This window comes from Salvelinus fontinalis, chromosome 11 (genome assembly GCF_029448725.1).
Source record: "Salvelinus fontinalis isolate EN_2023a chromosome 11, ASM2944872v1, whole genome shotgun sequence".
NCBI classification, from domain to species: domain Eukaryota; kingdom Metazoa; phylum Chordata; class Actinopteri; order Salmoniformes; family Salmonidae; genus Salvelinus; species Salvelinus fontinalis.
Window position 1 is genome coordinate 15606547 of NC_074675.1, and position 21544 is coordinate 15628090.

The 21544-nt window shown below is 42.4% G+C and overlaps 1 protein-coding gene across 1 annotated transcript in view; it reads right to left on the bottom strand.

The window, feature by feature from the left end:
- Positions 1–5016: 5016 nt before the first annotated feature.
- LOC129865148 (decorin-like) overlaps positions 5017–21544 on the bottom strand; it is a 29730-nt gene continuing 13202 nt past the window's right edge. The window contains exons 3-8 of the mRNA XM_055937657.1: positions 14491–14603; positions 11631–11844; positions 10488–10601; positions 9370–9463; positions 7449–7587; positions 5017–7193 (exon numbers count right to left, since the gene is read on the bottom strand). Of these exons, the coding sequence (XP_055793632.1) occupies positions 6993–7193; positions 7449–7587; positions 9370–9463; positions 10488–10601; positions 11631–11844; positions 14491–14603 (875 nt within the window). The 3' untranslated portion in view covers positions 5017–6992. The remainder of the gene's footprint in view (positions 7194–7448; positions 7588–9369; positions 9464–10487; positions 10602–11630; positions 11845–14490; positions 14604–21544) is intronic.

A 21544-nucleotide genomic window follows, 5' to 3' on the forward strand; every position in this document is an offset into this window, starting at 1 on the left:
CACTCACACACATACTGTAGTCTCACTCACACCTAGTGTAGTCTCTCTCACACATACTACAGTCTCATTCAAACATACTGCAGTCTCATTCACACACATACTGTAGGCTCACTCACATACATACTGCAGACTCTCTCACACCTGGTGTAGTCTCACTCACACATACTACAGTCTCACTCACACATACTGTAGTCTCAGTTACACCTAGTGTAGTCTCAGTCACATCTAGTGTAGTCTCACTCACACCTAGTGTAGTCTCACTCACACCCAGTGTAGCCTCACTCACACATACTGTAGTCTCAGTTACACCAAGTGTAGTCTCACTCACACCTAGTGTAGTTTCACTCACACCTAGTGTAGTCTCAGTCACACCTAGTGTATTCTCACTCACACCTAGTGTAGTCTCAGTCACACCTAGTGTAGTCTCAGTCACACCTAGTGTAGTCTCACTCACACCTAGTGCAGTTTCACTCACACCTAGTGTAGTCTCACTCACACCTAGTGTAGTCTCAGTCACACCTAGTGTAGTCTCACTCACACCTAGTGTAGTCTCAGTCACACCTAGTGTATTCTCACTCACACCTAGTGTAGTCTCAGTCACACCTAGTGTAGTTTCACTCACACCTAGTGTAGTCTCACTCACACCTAGTGTAGTCTCACTCACACCTAGTGTAGTCTCAGTCACACCTAGTGTAGTCTCACTCACACCTAGTGTAGTCTCAGTCACGCCTAGTGTAGTCTCAGTCACACCTAGTGTAGTCTCGGTCACACCTAGTGTAGTCTCAGTCACACCTAGTGTAGAGTCACTCACACCTAGTGTAGTCTCACTCACACCTAGTGTAGTCTCACTCACACATACTGTAGTTTCACTCACACCTAGTGTAGTCTCACTCACACCAAGTGTAGTCTCACTCACACCTAGTGCAGTCTCACTCACACATACTGTAGTTCCACTCACACCTAGTGTAGTCTCACTCACACCTAGTGTAGGCTCACTCACACCTAGTGTAGTCTCACTCACACCTAGTGTAGTCTCACTCACACCTAGTGCAGGCTCACTCACACATACTGTAGTTCCACTCACACCTAGTGTAGGCTCACTCACACCTAGTGTAGGCTCACTCACACCTAGTGTAGTCTCACTCACACATACTGTAGTTTCACTCACACCTAGTGTAGTCTCACTCACACCTAGTGTAGTCTCAGTCACACCTAGTGTAGTCTCACTCACACCTAGTGTAGTCTCAGTCACGCCTAGTGTAGTCTCAGTCACACCTAGTGTAGTCTCAGTCACACCTAGTGTAGTCTCACTCACACCTAGTGTAGTCTCAGTCACGCCTAGTGTAGTCTCAGTCACACCTAGTGTAGTCTCACTCACACCTAGTGCAGTCTCACTCACACATACTGTAGTTCCACTCACACCTAGTGTAGTCTCACTCACACCTAGTGTAGGCTCACTCACACCTAGTGTAGTCTCACTCACACCTAGTGTAGTCTCACTCACACCTAGTGCAGGCTCACTCACACATACTGTAGTTCCACTCACACCTAGTGTAGGCTCACTCACACCTAGTGTAGGCTCACTCACACCTAGTGTAGTCTCACTCACACATACTGTAGTTTCACTCACACCTAGTGTAGTCTCACTCACACCTAGTGTAGTCTCAGTCACACATACTGTAGTTTCACTCTGACACGGTTTCACTCTGACACGTGGGCACATGGATATAGACATTCACACTGTCATGCATGCACCTTCTCCTGCCTGTCTCTCCCTCATACACACACACATGCATGTACCTGCCAACCCGGGTGTGCATTATGTATACACACACATGCACACACACTCGCTCTCTCTCTCTCTCTTTCTCTCTCTCTCACACACACACACACACACACACACACACACACACACACACACACACACACACACACACACACACACACACACACACACACACACACACACACACACACACACACACACACACACACACGTGTGTGCGCAGAGGGGGTCGAAAGAAAGAGCGATGGAGAGAAGCCAATACCCACCACATGGGGGCGACAGAGAGGGGCAGGAGACCCATGGCCCTGTGGTGTGACTAACAGATGTGTGTGTGCCGTTGCCAGAGGCTCCAACACTGATGCATTCCAATCATGGATCTACATGCTCCACCTTCCTTATAACGTCCACCAATCACCTTACTGGTTGGGACTCCAGCCCAGTCAAATCTCTGGTAATCCTTATTGTTATGGACAGTTATTTAATTGAAGACCTTGTTTGATTATACAGCAAGTCATAAAAATCATAAATCTCTCTAGAAATGACAGTTTTTAGATGAACAGTGCAATTTGTGTTCTGGTAGAATAGGCTTATTTGGCACCTACCTTTTCTTCTGTTAAAGAAGAATATTCTGTAGAGCATTTAGTATTACTGTATATTACACACTAAATAACAGGCCCCATTGTGACAAGAGGTGCACCAGAATACTGTACCATTCCCTCATCTGATATATTCCAGGTGAGGTGAATTGGGTTAAGGTTAGAATAAGGGTTAGGGGAAGGGTTAAACTAAAATGCAACATTTGGGAGTAACTGATTACGTAGTCAGTTACATGCCATTTGATTACAGACAAACTGTAATCAGTTACGTTGCCAGCAAAAATATTCTAATCAGTAATAGGATTCCAGATACTTTGAAAGTCAGAGACTACTATGATGACACACCAAATGCATTTGATGGATCATTTTTGTCTTCTTCTAATGCTTCTTAAGGGAAAAGTAATCCAAAAGAAACTCAAAGTAGTCAGATTATTTGACTGAGTTTGGGTAATCCAAAAGTGACATTCCTGTTCACAATTTTGGACTAGTAATTAGTAACTAACGGATTACATTTAGAAAGTAACCCAATCCTGCTAAAATGCTACAGTTGTCCCCGACGTGACTTGAACATGCAACCTTTTGCTAGATGGTCGCGGTTTAAGCCCACCCTTCCTCCCCGACCAACCTCCATACTTTCTGTCTGAAGTAACTAGACCATTAGTACATATCATATGTCTTAGAGGTGCTCAGAAATAGACGTGTTGGCTGACAATGTCACCAAAATGATGCACACACATCGATGTGGTCGGAAGTCGTGCTTTGTTATGATTCTGAGCCATCAGAAAGCTAGCAAAAATGACAGATGCCATGTGGGGAATCATAGGCTGCTCATTTCACCTAGTTTAATCTTGTTCTTGATACCACGTCTTGTTTTGAGGTGTTTTGACTGATTTCATGTCAATGCTAATATGGCTAAAATTCACTAGCTAGCTAACCAACAACTGTAACAACGTATTTAAGAGACAACAAGTGCTCATTGTGCAAATGTACTTGTTTTCAATAAACATTTGGAGACTAAATATAGTTGACATGTTGTCAACAATCTAATTTTGCCCCATTGTGGCGCACGCGTTGGTTTTGTTGCTAAACAACCAACTCGCCTATATGTATAGTATGTTTCGTATGGCTCTGAGGCCAGGCTGAGCGCACCTGATTTTAATCTAGGTTTGAAAATAAGTTGACCAGTTGGGAGTACTCACAGAGAGGTTTGGGAAATACTGCTGTATAAATATCTCCCTGTCAATATGCAATATTTGTATTGTCTGGTATCTCAGTGTGTGTAAGTGACCCAAATCTGCAAGGAATCATGGAGGCTTACAGACATATCTTACACCGTGATGATATCAATACTATTACAGTAAATATACTATATCGGGTTTCGTAAGTTTAAAAAAAAAAAGAGTCAATTGGAGCAAACTTGTTTTAAAGTGCCTATCTTTGTTAATACAACCTTCCAATAGTTCATAGGTCCAGGGCATGCTGCCTGTTGCGGGAGTTATGATTCATGAAACAGACTGAAGATATCCCCTATAGAGCAGACATGTTTTCACCACAGCTATCTGGGTGTCACTGGCCTCGTATCAAATCTGTCAGCTATTAAACAATATACAGTACTTACGATATATCTTGATACCCAAGACTATTCAACCACAACCATAGGCAATTTACATTTTACTTGATTGGTTGTCGCATTTAAATATTTAATATAAAATCCAGAAATGTAGCTCATATTCGCTGAAACGATGTGAGTTTTAACACTACTGTTGCCTTCAGCTGGTTGTTGATATAATATTATTCTGGTGTATCTACATTACTTCACTCTTACTGTTTACCTTGGATCCTGTTTGTTTCGTATGGGTTGCCAGGGTTGTGGGTTCAATTCCCACGGGGGGACCAGGGTTCAATTCCCATGGGGGGACCAGGATGAATATGTATGAACTTTCCAATTTGTAAGTCGCTCTGGATAAGAGCGTCTGCTAAATGACTTAAATGTAAATGTAAATGTTTCAGATGTCCAGTCCCCTCCCTGAACTTCTCTGAAAACCCCACAACAGAGAGCCAGCACAACAATAGTTCTGGCAACTACAGAAAACATAGCCCCTTATAAATACACCATTCAAGTCAGGCTTGATAGCCCATTAATCCCCTAAAGCCTTGATATTTCACCTTATGGATATAGTTGTTGTTTTGCACAAAATCACTTATGCTTACTTGTTATGAGGGCCTTTCAACTTTTAAGAGTGTTCTAAGAGTCTCTCCAGTACTCTGTGCTTGGTGTGTGACCGTAGAATATTACAGTGTGAATACTTTCTCACCTGCTTTCTCCGGTGTCTCACCTGTTCCTCCTCACGACCTTGTTCACCTGGAAACTCCGTCCATCACTGTGAAGTCTATAGTCGTTTGACTGTTCCATAGATATTACAGCTCCATCTAGTGACAGGGCAAGTAGAGCCCTCCACACACCGACCATAGAGTTGGTAAGAGGGCACACTTGCCACAAAACCTATGTTATCACAGAAGCAATAATGTCAAAGATAGGAGGTGGGCCCTCTTTCCAACTCTATGACAACGACACACACAACGTGGACATACCAAGGGTTATGACCTCTGCTGGCGACACCCCCAGAAAAATGCTGCTTTTTAATTGGTATTTTTATTTGGTTCAGGACACCTTAGGCGGAGCCCCTGCTCAGAAAAAAGAGAGGAACATCTTTATTGTTGATATAATAAGTCTGAACTACTGTAAGTGCTTGTGCTTTTAAGCAATGAGAGTTTTTTTTATACAGCATTTATATACAGCGTCTATACATACAAACATTCACACTAACATGGGCACTGAAGGCATGACAGTCCGCCTGCAGCCTCCAATTCTCTTCAGACTTCAAAAAAAGAACAAAAGAAAGTCAAAGTAAAAAAGAAGAGAAAGTAAACAGGCATTAGCATGGCATCCCAGAAACCACCACCGTGCTTCAAGTCAAAAGAAGAAAAGCATGCGTATAGATCTTTGGGCATGGCTTCTGTTTCAGAACGTATATATTGTTTATTCTACATCTTTAAGAGCTATTTTCATCTTGGTTGTATGAGCTGATGTTACATGACAGATGGGAGAATGGAATGTGAAGAAGAAATAAATGCTTTCGGGAAAATCTTTAAACTGTCAGAACATTTAGTAAAAACAACAAAACTTTAAATCAACAGTGAAGCAAGCAGGAGACATGGCAATCGACTACAATGTGAAAGAAAGAAAATCGGAATTCTTTCAAATAGTACGACATATTGTAAAGGTACACTTTGAACGCTAGCTACTACACAGGTAATATACTCTAGTACATTCTAGTATCCTAGCTGGTGTTAATGGTAGTAAGACACGAGTTAACCCTTTGCTGCCCGCTCCGCAGGTCAGCTTACCTACTGTAATTGTCACAGATTTATGCACGTAAAGGCTTGTTGCACACAAAAGATCTACACCGGTCAAATTCAGATTTTTCGGCCAATCTCAACCAGCTGACATGTGTGAGGTATTAAAGGGTTAATCGTGTACATATTTTCAAAGTGGTCATATATATTTTTTGTTGTTGAAAATATTTTGTAGAGTTTCATAATGTTTCTTTCAAACACAAAATAACATTTCAGTCATGCAATCTGAGGGCACACACTTCGAAACCATTGCACAGACTTCTGTTAAAGGACAATTCCGCCACTTTTCAACCTCATATTCATTATCCCCAGCACCATATCAGTGTCTACATGTGTGAAAACGTCACGTTGTTTTGTCTATGATCTGTGGTTAAAAAGATAAGAAGAAAGGTCCTAATAAAATGCTTCTCTGTGACATCACAGCGTAGGCTTAAAAGTGAAAAACAAACAGTGCTTTTCAAAACCTGCAACGAGTTTCTAGCCAGAGGGATGATGGTATTTTCTTGATGATGTCATTGGGTATATCTTTTTAACTTCATATTTGTTTTCTACAAAACATAGAAATGTGACGTTTTCACATATGTAGACGATGGTATTGTAATGGAGATAATGAAAATGAGGTTGAAAAGTGGGTGACATCCCCTTTAAGTTGATCTTTTTGACAGATAACTACCATGAGGTAGTGTTACAGTATTTAATGAGTTGACGGTTTATTGTGTATGGAAGACCTGTTACAGGATAATGCCAGTGATTACTGTTGTAGAATATGAAATGTACAAATGGCACATGGACTATTATAAATCAACTGTTTGCATACAGAGCTGGTTTGAGTTATTACTAAGCCATCTATGGAAGGTTTGGTACTGAGTTTTGTAACTGTTCTGTCTTTGCTCATGAAAACATTAAGTACTGTAACTGTTAAAACTGTATTGGATGTTCGCTATGGTTTTAAAATGGGGATAAAGTTGCCGATCAGTGTTGTGGGGTGGATGGGGGTCTGCGGTTCACACACACACACACACACACACACACACACACACACACACACACACACACACACACACACACACACACACACACACACACACACACACACACACACACACACACACACACACACACACACACACACTCTCTCTCTCTCTCTCTCTCTCTCTCTCTCTCTCTCTCTCTGGGGGTGGACTACTTTTTCTCTACTTCTTCCTGTAGTTGCCCAGCTGGATGGCGGAGCGGTCGAACACACAGCGGAAGGTGATGGGCTGCACCTCCCAGTAAGGGACGGGGTTGGAGAACAGGCTGATGCCAGAGTACATGGCCTTCTTGGTATTGTAGCCTGGTGGGCAGAAGTCCTGGGTGCCCACCACCCCTATCTTGTTGCTGTGGAGGTAGATCACCTGGGAACATATCAACCACAATGAGTGGTTAGAGGGAGGGATGTCTGGAAATGAACATTGCATATAAAGAAAGGTCAATTCTGTATTAATCAACTTATTTATATTTTATTTCATCATCATCATCATCATGAGATTGATCTGTAATGGTTACACCCTCCTGAGAAAACCCTGTGTGAGGTGGAACATTCATGGACATGAAGTCTCTACCCATTCTCCCAGGTGTGACGGGACACCTGTGTGTCCGGTGGAACCCACCTGGATGTACTTGTGGTCAGGCAGGCCTGCAGGCACCGTGGTCAGGGCATTGTTGTCCAGGTGAAGCTCTCTGAGGTGAGGAACCATGGCCAGAGAACCGTTCTCCACCTGGCTGATCTCATTGTAGCTTAGACCCAGCCTAGGAGACAAACCAGCCAATGGTGTGTGTCAGAATGTGTCAGAGCCAATGGGACAGAGACACGATGTGTAAAAGAGCCAATGAGACAGAGGTACAGAAGAAGAGCGATATAAGAGGGCATGAAGCCCTGAGCTGTCCCTACAAGTCAACGTACAGAATGTATAAAAACAAATGAGAGAAAGAGGAAAGAAAACATCCAATGGGAAAGACACAAACTGGTTTTCTGCCAATGAAAACCATGGGCAGAATGTAGACTAGCAAATGAGAAAGAGGTTCTACTTTTGCCAAGGGACCAACTTCGTTGACAAAATGAAATACTCGCTAGCGAACGTGTTGCTGATCCAGAAAATGTAAAATAATATTTTCAGTGAATCCTGCAGCTCTTCCAAAATAAACGGCCTTGTACTGCATGAGAGTATATTTCTGTTGATTAGTCTCCCTACTTTGGCATGAGTCTTTTCCTACCCTCGAAGCAGTGATCTTATAAACCCAGCTGTTCATTTTCAGAAACATTGCTTTCATATGCATTTTGTTAAAACTCTCAAACACATAATGCCTTGATAAATCAACGCCCCCAATGTCTCAATGAGAGTCAAAGAGAGAGTGACAGAATGAGAGAGCTCTGACAGGCACAGCCACAGGGAGTGAGAGAGAACCAGGAGTTGGGTTCTCTGAGTGAGTCTGTCTGGTTGGTTTAGATCTGGTAATGATGTATAGCTCTTTCTCAAGCCCTGGCTACTTTCCACAAATACAGCAGTGGACTACAATTGCAGAACTCACTCAGAGTTGAGCAGAGTGGACTAGTGAGTGATGACGAAGGCAGAGAGAGAGAGAGAGAGAGAGAGAGAGAGAGAGAGAGAGAGAGAGAGAGAGAGGAGAGAGAGAGAGAGAGAGAGAGAGAGAGAGAGAGAGAGAGAGAGAGAGAGAGAGAGAGAGAGAGAGAGAGAGAGAGAGAGAGAGAGAGAGAGAGGAGAGATGAGAGAGAGAGAGAGGGAGAGAGAGAGAGGAGAGAGAGAGAGAGAGAGAGAGAGAGAGAGAGAGAAGAGGAGAGAGAGATGGAGAGAGAGGAGAGAGAGAGAGAGAGAGAGGAGAGAGAGAGAGAGAGAGAGAGAGACAGAGAGAGAGACAGAGAGAGAAGAGAGAGAGAGAGAGAGAGACAGAGAGAGAGAGAGAGAGACAGAGAGACAGAGAGACAGAGAGAGAGAGAGAGACAGAGAGACAGAGAGACAGAGAGAGAGAGAGAGAGAGAGAGAGAGAGAGAGAGAGAGAGAGAGAGAGAGAGAGAGAGAGAGAGAGAGAGAGAGAGAGAGAGAGAGAGAGAGAGAGAGAGACAGAGAGACAGAGAGACAGTGCTAGCAGCAGAGTACAGGGCAGACAGGGAGTTTAGGACATGCTGCTCCAGTCTAACCTCCCCAGTGAATGTGATGATGTGGTACAAAAAACACTAGTGACATTAATGCCAAGAAGTACCGCATCAATTCAAATACTCCTTATATAACTGAATTGGTGACTAACCCAGGATTGTTGCTGAGGTTTGAAATACATACTAGGGTGTGTGTGTGTGTGTGTGTGTGTGTGTGTGTGTGTGTGTGTGTGTGTGTGTGTGTGTGTGTGCAGGGCACTGTTGTCTAGAGATTACCCAATATCCCACTACAGGACTACTTATGAAGTGTTGACCCACTCATCAAATACAGTGAAGAAGAATACTGTAAGCATGCTTTGTCCTCGTCAAGAGCAAAAAAGTTTTTGAAACATTGAGTAGAAGTGTTGAAACATCTTTACTTAGCCAGGTTCTTGAGGCCCTTCAAGTTGTCCGCCTGCACCTTGGTGATCTTGTTGCTGTCCAGGTGGAGCTCGGAGAGGGAGGAGGGCAGACCTGGCAACCCACAGGAGAGAGACAATGACGAGAGGACAAACAACCGGGGAAACCACAGCAGTTGTGGTGAGGGGAAGGTAAGTGGTTTTAATGTCTACGTACAGTATGCCAGTAGGACTCTGAATCCATACTAATTCTAATGCATCTGAAATGGCACCCTAATCCCTAGTGCACTACTTTTGACTAGGTAATAGTGCACTATAGGGAATAGGATGCCAACTCAGACGCAGCCTCTAACATCCAGAGGCCTCCTTCATCCCTTCTATTCGTATTAAAGCATTAGATTAGAGGATCTCTCTCTGAGTACTATTCCATCTGAACTGGTGGCCAGATTCCCACAATAGGCCAGATAACATTCATGTTACACGCCTTTGAATGAATATGCTGTTTTAGTTTTCCTCTCTTGGTTCCACACTGTAACCATTGTTCAGTGGAGCATATCAATCCAAATGTGCATTCCTGCAGTGCAAGATGCTTGATGATTTTGACTGTGGTCGATTGAGTAAGAGATCCTCACTGTTAACTTGAATTCCTTTGTTTTAGCTGGAGCTATTGAGCTGTGAAGTATTCAAACCAGTCCTGGTTGAAAATAGAGATTCAGGCCCTGCACTGTAAAACAAAAAGATGTTGATTCAACGTACAATTGAAAGGCATTAAGTTGCAATTGTGAGTTTGCTCAACAAAATGTTCACACACCAACTATTGTTGTGAGTTTGCTCAACAAACATTTTCACAATCCCATTGCAGCTGGTTGCCTTAGAATTATACAGTATGTCTAATACATCTTTTGTTGTTGTAGTGTGGTCAAAATCCCTACAGCCATCCTTTATTAAAATGACATGTTATTTTCCGTATTCTTTAGTTGGATCCACACAGTGAAATGATCTGACATGACTGGATAGGTGAAAGCTATGTAATGGCTCTCTGCTCATACCTAGCCTTGTGTTAGATTTCCTATGATCCCTTCAAGGGACTGGAAGGAAGGAAGGATGATTTGTGATGGGGGGACCAGAGAGGGCAGTACCTTTGGGGATCTCTGTCAGGTTGGTGTCTGCAATGCGGATGTATGAGACCTTCTTCAGGGCCCCGAATGCCCCAGCCTCAACCCCTGCACTCTTCAGGGGGTTGGAGCCGAGCTCTGGAAAGAGAAGGGAGAGACAGACAGAGAGACAGAGAGAGAATTAAGGGAGATAGAGTATTAAGAGACAGAGGGAGCAGAAATAAAGAGAGAGAGCAAGAGAGAGATAGACAGAGAGGAAGATGAATAGAGAGGTAGACAATCAGGGGAGGAGACAGAAAAGAAAACAGAGAGAAAAAAAGGTCCATTATTAACCACATCCCAGTCCTGGTGTGTTACGGGAATCTCAACCTGACTCATGTATAAACATGGTTTGCAGCCGGCGTGGGATATTGTCCATAAGCCCTGTCTGCCTCGTCCTTTAGCCTCGCTGGATTGGCCGATTTGTCACACTGGGGATATAGTCTGAGGATCAGTGTGTTTTAGGGCCTACCGCTCCAGTCCTTCAGCTATGCTATAATGAGATACTTTACATTCTGAGAGGGAATGTAACACACACCAGAATAGAGACATTATAAATAAATGTATAAATGCGCACACACACACACACACACACACACACACGCACGCACGCACGCACGCACGCACGCACGCACGCACGCACGCACGCACGCGCACGCACGCACGCACGCACGCACACACTCCATCACTCTCTCTGCTGCTGGCACACTCAAAAGTCCACTCTCCACTCTGTAAGCAATGCACCAACCCTTCCTCTCTGTAGGTGATTGCTGGCACCTCTCTAAACACTGACACGTTGTAATTCATGGTTACACAACACTTTGCATCATCAGTCTCTGACTAATGTTTTAGTGTACTTTTTAGCTGAAAACTTGTTAACTTGCTCCTGTCCTGTTGATACTATATTGTCAATTAAGGAAAGATGTTCAAGTAACTGTGTGTACTGTTAAGGATTAGACCAGTTCTATCGTATGGAATTTGAGTACCGAACAAGGGATGGGTTGAGTTCATTATGCACCCAACAGAAGAAAACAGACTTGTCATTAAGGCAATCCAGGCAGGCTAAAGCAAGGGCACAACATATCTGAAAGATTTCTACTAGTATTTGAAGCCAAGTCTGGTCCATACCCATGACGATGACCTGGGCCATGCCCTCGAAGGAGGCCTTCTTGATCTTAGTGATCTCGTTCTCGTGGATGCGAAGCTCCTGCAGGCTCTTGGGCATGTTGGCGGGCATTTCCTTGAGGTGGTTCTTGGAGAGGTAGAGGCGCTGCAGCTTGCCCAGGGGAATGAAGGCTTTGGGGTGGATTGTGGTGATCTGGTTGTTCACCAGGATCAGGGTCTGGGGAGATTGGAGAGAGAACAATCCCTGTTATACTTAAGCTAATGCTAATGTGTATGTTTTGCTAATTATAATGTGTATGTTTATGCTAATTATAATTAGTATGTTTGTGGTAATGCTAATTACTATGTAGATATTTATGCTAATGTTCAATTGGGCAACTGCTTTTTCTATTTGAGATTGCTTTGAGATAGCTTTTTCTATTTGAGATAGCTTTTTCTATTTGAGATAGCTTTTTCTATTTGAGATAGCTTTTTCTATTTGAGATAGCTAGCTACATTATTGCAATATATCACTATTATCATTAGCAATGATGTGTTACTCTGAAATGTGTTCTGTCACTGGCTACTTTAATGTGGCTACAACTTCCCGTGGGCGTCTGTGATCATTGTTTATGTGTGTAAAATGAAGTAATTGAAGGCAGACTTTTCATTATATCATAGTGAGGTTGCAAAAATTGCAACCTAGACTGGACTATTTTAGACTATTTTGTACTAGTTGATGAGCATCTTAAACGCTTGACATCAACAAAATACGATGTTCTAGACCTATTGCAGACTGTTTGATTACATTTCCCAAGTATGGACTGACTCAATTGAACGTGTCCAAGGTAACTGAAATGTGAGATTGTTTTTTAACGTCTGTACAGTAATCCCAACACACCCTTGGACCTAGTCTTAAAGAGCACAGGCGCCAGGGTTGTTGTGATTGGAGGCAATTTCTGAGAAATTTCGCAAGAGAAATTGCTGTGTCTGTAGTGGACCGTTCCATACTCAAGGCTGCAGACGGGGGTGGAAGAATGGAGAATGCAGAGAATGCAGCAAATTCCCCCTGGAGAGAACAACTAATGTACGGGGGTGGAAACAGTGTGGGCCGTTTGACAGAGGTAGGCTATTTATTACAGGTCAGAAAGCTATACACGTGTAGAGAGGTCACGCGATGGCCCAGAGGAGAATAGTTTCCATGGCACCTGGGGAACATTGGTACCTGGATTCCTGTGGTTAAAAACAAATGAGTGGAGGTGGTTTACAGTGCTGTTCCCTGTGGTAGACTATTTTTAGGATCTTTGATCCGAGTTAAACATGTTAGTTAAACATGTTAGTGGTTTGGAATATGATCAGGAACACACACACACACACACACACGCGCACACACGCACACACACACTAGTACACACCTAAGCTCCCTCTTGTCTCAAGAAAGTCCAGAGATAAATCAGATTTCCACTGCTTCGCTCAGGCTGATACTTTTGCATGTATAATACGCCTGTTAGGATGTCATCCAACAAAACACGGCTTCAAGTTTAGCTTCAGTGTTTTCCCTTTAGCTCTCTCCTACCCAAGACATTCAGGTTTCTACACTCACTCTGGAGTATACTTTGAAGGGATGTCAACATTGCACTCCCTAGAAGAATTGATAGAAAGTGGACATATTGAGTGTTAAGTGGACATATTAAGTGTTTAGTGGACATATTAAGTGTTTAGTGGACATATTGAGTGTTTAGTGGACATATTGAGTGTTAAGTGGACATATTAAGTGTTTAGTGGACATATTAAGTGTTTAGTGAACATATTGAGTGTTTAGTGGACAAATTGAGTGTTTAGTGGACATATTGAGTGTTTAGTGGACATACAGTATTAAGTGTTTAGTGAACATATTGAGTGTTTAGTGGACATACAGTATTAAGTGTTTAGTGGACATATTGAGTGTTTAGTGAACATATTGAGTGTTTAGTGGATATACAGTATTAAGTGTTTAGTGGACATGTTGAGTGTTTAGTGGACATATTGAGTGTTTAGTGCACATATTATGTGTTTAGTGGACATGTTGAGTGTTTAGTGGACATATTGAGTGTTTAGTGGAGATATTAAGTGTTTAGTGAACATATTGATTATTTTGTGGACACATTGAGAATTTAGTGGATATACAGTATTAAGTATTTAGTGGACATATTGAGTGTTTAGTGGACAAATTGAGTGTTAGTGGACATATTGAGTGTTTAGTGGACAGACAGTATTAATTGTTTAGTGAACATATTGAGTGTTTAGTGGACATATTGAGTGTTTAGTGGACATATTGAGTGTTTAGTGGACATGTTGAGTGTTTAGTGGACATATTATGTGTTTGGTAAACATGTTGAGTGTTTAGTGGACATATTATGTGTTTAGTGGACATGTTGAGTGTTTAGTGGACATATTATGTGTTTAGTAGACATGTTGAGTGTTTAGTGGACATATTATGTGTTTAGTAGACATGTTGAGTGTTTAGTGGACATAGAGTGTTTAGTGGACATACAGTTTTAAGTGTTTAGTGGACATATTGAGTGTTTATTGGACATACTGAGTGTTTAGTGGACATATTGAGTGTTTATTGGACATACTGAGTGTTTAGTGGACATATTGAGTGTTTATTGGACATACTGAGTGTTTAGTGGACAAATTGAGTGTTTAGTGGACATATTGAGTGTTTAATGGACATACAGTATTAATTGTTTAGTGGACATATGAAGTGTTTAGTGGACATATTGACTCTCTAGTGGACATATTGAGTGTTTAGTGGACATATTGAGTGTTTAGGGGAGGGGACATGTTTTGTGGACATATTGAGTGTTTAGTGGAGGGGACATATTGAGTGTTAAACTCTTACTTGCAGTCCCTTCAGAGTCTTGAAGTCATTCTCCTTGATCTCAGTGATCTTGTTGTTCTGCAGGTCCAGCAGGGTGCTGTCTGCAGGGATCTCATCTGGAACACTCTTCAGCCCTGCAGAAAAAGAGGAAGGAGAGTAGAGATACTCACAGACCGAGACAAAACAGGAAGGAGAGGAGAGATACTCACAGACCGAGACAAAACAGGAAGGAGAGGAGAGATACTCACAGACCGAGACAAAACAGGAGGGAGAGGAGAGATACTCACAGACCGAGACAAAACAGGAAGGAGAGGAGAGATACTCACAGACCGAGACAAAACAGGAAGGAGAGGAGAGATACTTCTAGGCCAAACCGTTGAAGTTAGTTTCATAGCTCCATGTGATTTTAATTCATTAATTTACCTTTTTAAAAAAAAATTTAATTGTAGTTTACATTCAATTTCAGAGTTAATGATGTTGAATGAAATTAGGTTTGGCCCAACCCTGCCATAAGCATTTGTGTGCATGATGACACACGACAAGGAGTGTGTGTGTATGTGAGAGTGTGCATGCTTGGCTGTGTGTATGGTATGTTTGTCCAGGTGACAGGACACTTCCTGAGCTGTGCTGCAGCTGTGCCTGCTAGCTGATGGGAAATGAAGTTTGCAGTAGAACGTGGTCGAGAGATTATGGCGCATTCACGTGCTAGTCGGAACAAGGAAACTAGGACATTTCAGACTTGCTAACTGGTTGTAGTTATACACGTGCCGCGTTCAACCAGTTAGCAAGTCGGAAATGTCCAAATGTTTAGCATGTCAGCAGTGAATAACCCCAAAGAACCAAAGTATGATGTGTTTCATGGTAATAATCCAGACATGAGTGATACCAGATACACCATGAGTTAGCATTGAAACAATCTATGGCACACAGTGTGGAAATGGGACTCAAAATTAATTTTCGTCAATTTCAAGTGTCCACATATCTGGGCACTGACCTCATTGCATGCAGTTTGGGTTGGAGAGTACATTGCATTATTTGGCACTGAGACAGTAAATGTCACCTGTCTATATAACTGGTAAACCAGAACCATATGTTCTGAGGGAGAACACTGAGGGAAGTATGAGCTGGGGTGAGGTATACACTATGTAGATGTATTGGGTAAATTATGTATTTTGTGTAATATGATTATGTTCTATTCTGTTCTATTCTAACTTTTCTATTATATTCTGTTCTGTTCTGTTATATTCTATTCCATTCTATTCTATTGTGTTATATTCTATTATATTCTATTCTGTTCTGTTCTATTCTATTATTTTCTGTTCTATTGTGTTCTATTCCATTCCATTCTATTCTATTCTATTCTAATCTGTTCTGTTCTGGTCTATTATATTCTATTCTATTCTATGGGTATTGTTTTAAATAGAGGGTGAACACAGAGAGCTACCACAAATCATCTAAACAACACAATGACTAAGGTTCAAGGTTCACATGGCTGGTTTCCATTCTAGAGGACGGCGGTTGTCTCTAGAATAAACTGTTTAGTCATTCAGGGCTTAAATGCTGTGTCTTTTAAACTCCACATATGCAGACACAATTTGGCTTAAAAGCGTTGAGAACGCCCCACTTACACAAACATTCTCTTCAGCTCAGTTGGCTTTTCTATCAGTTTCTCCTACCCTGCTCAAGCCCCACAATCCTCCACACAGCTGTCTTTGGGAGGCTCTCACTGTGCGACATATCACCATTGTGCTCCCTCTCTCCATCTCCCACTCCCACTTAATATCTTACATTCTCTCACTCCTCATGTCCTTCTCTCATATCCCTTCAGCGTCTCTTCCATCACGTCTCTTTCTCATCTACTCGCTCCCATTTTCCATCCATCGCCTTCTCTCTCTCCTCTCGTTACATCCCCATCTACTCTCTCTACCTCAATCCATCTTTGTTATTCTTCTCTCTCTCTCTCGCTCTCTCTCTCTTTTCCACTAGCAGCGTGAGGTGAACCACATGGCGTTCTGTCAGTCAGAGCTGACGTGGTTGGTACGGTAAACAGTTTGGAGAGAGTGTGTCTACGTGTAGGAGAGGAGGACAGGGATGAGAGGTCAGTTACTGAGAGTCAGGTGGCAGGAAAGTCTGGTTGAGATGTTTAGTCTCAGGGTTTTTGTCCTCTGAAAGGATTGGAAGAGAAAGACTGAATAGCAGACAACAGGCTTCTGCTATGAGCCACCTGTGTGTAATGGATGTATTTATAGTGCCTCTGGTCACACTCACTGGTCCCAACCTTTAATAACAAAGGGAAAAACATTACAGACTACAAAGGGAAGCACAGCCGAAGCTGCCCAGTGACACGAGCCTACCGGACGAGCTAAACTACTATGTTCGCTTCGAGGCAAATAACACTGAAACATGCATGAGCGCACCAGCTGTCCCGGAAGACTGTGTGATCATGCTCTCTGCAGCCGATGTGAGTAAGACCTTTAGACAGGTCAACATTCACAAGGCCGCACGGCCAGACGGATTACCAGGACGTGTACTGTGAGCATGCGCTGACCAACTAGCAAGTGTCTTCACTGTTATTTTCAACCCCTCCCTGTCCGAGTCTGTAACACCAACATGTTTTAACCTGTTGAGGATGGGGGCGCTGTTGAGACTATTTATGCTAATTGGGTAATTTTTGAAACGGCTTCCCACAAAATCCTTGATCGTACAATATGCATATTATTATTATTATTGGATAGAAAACAGTCTATAGTTTCTATAGGAGTTGAAATTTTGTCTCTAAGTGGAACAGAGCCCATTCTACAGCAATTTCCCTGACATGGAGTCAGATTTCAGAAATGTTGGCCACTGTTCTGAAGTCAGTTAAAAGGGCACTGTTATTGCTATGACTATACAGACACTGCTTACGTCTTCCCCTGGATGCCTTTACGTGATGACGATTTCAATGGGGTCGATTGCGCGTTCACAGGCACTACAAATGAAAAAACCCTGAGGCTAGTCATTCTTTTGGAGCTGCGTCATGCGCCTAGAGGACACCGGCCCGCACCTGTTCCAAGCATTAGTGAAGGGGGTAATATTACTCGGGTCATGTTTCTACTCGTTATGGGAGTTAAAAACATCATAAGATAGTTAATTTAAAGCGTTTTATAGCAATTTATATCCGTTTAGTGCGATTTTGGGACATTTATTTCTTTAACGCTGTGAATAGCTGGGCACGCTTTCAGTTCATCCCGAACGCAGTTGGCATTTCCACATGGCAAGAGGACAGCTTTCCACCAAAAGACGATTACTCCCAAGAAAGGATCCTTTGCCCAAGATACTGATGGAAGAACAGCTCAAAGTAGGAAATTTTTATTATGATAAATCGTGTTTCTGTCGAAACATTTTAGTGGCTTAGGACGCCATGTTCTTTGACGTAGCTTCGCTTGGCGCAAACTGTATTGAAAAGTAAGGATAAATTAAAAAATGTAATTCCGCAATTGTATTAAGAATTAAATTGTCTATCAATCCCTGTCCACCCTATATTTTTTAGTCACGTTTATGAGTATTTATGTATAAGAGTAGATCACTGTCTAAGTGGCGCAAGGACATTTTCTGACCAGCTGAGCTACATTTCACATTGTCTAACCATGATTTTGGTGGCTAAATATAAACATTTTCGATCAAACTCTATATGGATTGTGTAATATGATGTTACAGGAGTGTCATCTGAAGAATTCTGAGAAGGTTAGTGAAAAAATTAATATATTTTTGGCGATGTTGACGTTATCGCCCACTTTGGCTAGAATCAATGCTGGGCTGCTATGTGCTATGTGCTACGCTAATATAACGATTTATTGTGTTTTCGCTGTAAGACACTTAGAAAATCTGAAATATTGTCTGTATTCACAGGATCTGTGTCTTTCGATTCGTGTATGCTGTGTATTTTTACGAAATGTTTGATGATTAGTAAGTAGGTAAACACGTTGCTCTAAGTAGTTTTTCTATTCCATTTGTGACGGTGGGTGCAATTGTAACCTATGCCATCTACCTGAAATATGCACTTTTTTCTAACAAAACCTATCCCATACCATAAATATGTTATCAGACTGTCATCTGATGAGTTGTTTTGTTGGTTAGGGGCTATAAATATCTTAGTTTAGCCGAATTGGTGATGGCTACTGGTGTTGGTGGACAAATAAAAGATGGTGGATTATGCTAATGTATTTTTAGGTAATAGATGTACATCTTTACATATTGTGTCTTCCCTGTAAAACATTTTAAAAATCGGACATGTTGACTGGATTCACAAGATCTGTGTCTTTCATTAGCTGTATTGGACTTTAATGTGTGAAAGTTAAATATTTAAAAAAAACGCTGATCCTAGACAGGTTAAGCAGACCACCATAGTGCCTGTGCCCAAGAACACTAAGGTAACCTGCCTAAATGACTGCCGTAGCACTCACGTCTGTAGCCATGAAGTGCTTTGAAAGGCTGGTCATGGCTCACATCAACATCATCATCCCAGAAACCCTAGACCCACTCCAATTTGCATACCGCCTCAACAGATCCACAGATGATGCAGTCTCTATTGCACTCCACACTGCCCTTTTCAACCGGGACAAAAGGAACACCTGTGTGAGAATGGTATTCATTGACTACAGCTCAGTGTTCATCACCATAGTGCCGTCAAAGCTCATCAATAAGCTAAGGACCCTGAGACTAAACACCTCCCTCTGCAAACGGATCCTGTACTTCCTGACGGGCCACCCCCCAGATGATCTTCAACGCAGGGGCCTCTCAGGGGTCCAACACCATCATTAAATTTGCCAATGATACATCAGTGGTAGGCCTTATCACCGACAACAACGAGACAGCCTATAGGGAGGAGGTCAGAGACCTGGCAGTGTGGTGCCAGGACAACAACCTCTCCCTCAACGTGATCAAGACAAAGGAGATGATTGTGGACTACAGGAAAAAGAGGACTGAGCACACCCCCATTCTCATCAATGGGGCTGCAGTGAAGTAGGTTGAGAGGTTCCTTGGTGTCCACATCACCAACAAACTAACGTGGTCCAAGCCCACCATGACAGTCGTGAAGCGGGCACGACAAAACCTATTCCCCTCAGGAGACTGAAAAGATTTGGCATGGGTCCTCAGACCCTCAAAAGGTTCTACAACTGCACCATCGAGAGCATCCTGACTGGTTGCATCACTGCCTGGTATGGCAACTGCTTGGCCTCCGACCGCAAGGCACTACAGAGGGTAGTGCGAACGGCCCAGTACATCACTGGGGCCAAGCTTCCTGCCATCCAGGACCTCTATACCAGGCGGTGTCAGAGGAAGGCCCTAAAAATTGTCAAAGACTCCAGCCACCCTAGTCATAGACTGTTCGCTCTGCTACCACACGGCAAGCGGTACTGGAGTGCCAAGTCTAGGTCCAAGAGGCTTCTAAACAGCTTCTACCCCCAAGCCATAAGACTCCTGAATATCTAGTCAAATGGCTACCCAGACTATTCACATTGCACCCCCCCCTCTCCACACCACTGCCACTCTCTGTTGTCATCTATGCGTAGTCACTTTAATAACTCTACCTACATGTACTGTATATACTACCTCAACTAACCGGTGCCCCCGCACATTGACTCTGTATCGGCACCCCCATGTATATATTGTTATTTTTTACTGCTCCTCTTTATTTGCTTGTTACTTTTATCTCTTATTGTTATCCATATTTTTTTTAACTGCACTGTCGGTTAGGGGCTCGTAAGTAAGCCTTTCACTGTGCACATGTGACTCATACAATTTGATTTGATTTGAATCTTCCATTAAAAGTAAGAACATCTATAAAAAAAATATATTAAGTGAATTAGTTTGTTCAAACTTGGGAGCATTTCCATAGCAATGTCACGGATAAAATGGCTGGTCAGATCGTCTCAGTTCTCTGCAGATTATGTTTTCATTTAAGATAGTCGGCTTGGCTGATACATAAGTAAGTGAGAGAAACCAGAGGTTGAGATAGTACGCTCTGTTCTTGTTGAGATACTGGCACTGTAACATGACCTCTTGACAAGTGGCAGACTAGAGAAATAGGAGCTGAATGCCAACATAGTCCTTTATTGTAGCAATTTCAATAAAAGACAAATGAATGTGATACCAAGCAGATGACTGCCCTGGCCTCTCGCCCTCATGCTTTCAGCACATCCAAGCATTAATTACAACGTTTATGCAATTTCCAGCCATGCAATCCTTTTTTTGGGGGGTGTACAGTAACTTTCTCTCCTTGTGAGGGGAAGGTCTGTTCAGTCATTATGTGTCTGATTGTCCCTGAGATGAGCGTGAGTTTTCCATGACGTTGTCCATTCACAGCAGCACAGTGTAGCTACATCTGTCAGCAATACTAGTAATGACTCAGTTCAGTCAGGGCATTGGGAAAAGAAGGGCTTCTGTCATCCACAGCGCCTGTTGACACATAGGGACCCAGTAAATCAAACTCTCCTAGATAGGATAGTTCAAGGCAACTGGGAACATTATATCCCTGTCGGATGAAGGTCTTTGACGACTGTAACATCAACCTGTTTTTAATCTAAACCTTAATGAAACCTTTTTATGAAGAGTCTTGTGTTCATAAAACCTAATTTCCTAACTCAGAAAGAAAGGAAGCTGTTTTGATAGTACACCACCAGGGTTGGGGAGTAACAGATTACATGTAATCCGTTACATGTAAACTATGACAAAAACGTTAACTGTAATCCGTTATGTTACCAGAAAAAATATAGTAATCAGATTACAGGTACATTAGAAAAACTAGATGATTACTTTGAGGATTACTTTTTAATTCAGAAAGGATGTTTGAAAAAATAAATCTTTGACGCTTCTCTGTTTTCTCAATGACATTTATATCAGCATTGAAAAAAGGAGCAAGTTTAAATTTGTTCCACCTGGGATAGTCTGACCACAAGTCAGAGACCACTATGATGACACACCAAATGTGTTTGATGGATCGAGGGAAAAGAACAAGAACAGGCTTTTGTAGGCTACAGTCCAAGCTATGTCTTCCAATGGTGCGACTGCTGTTGGCATCCAAAGATGATCTAAC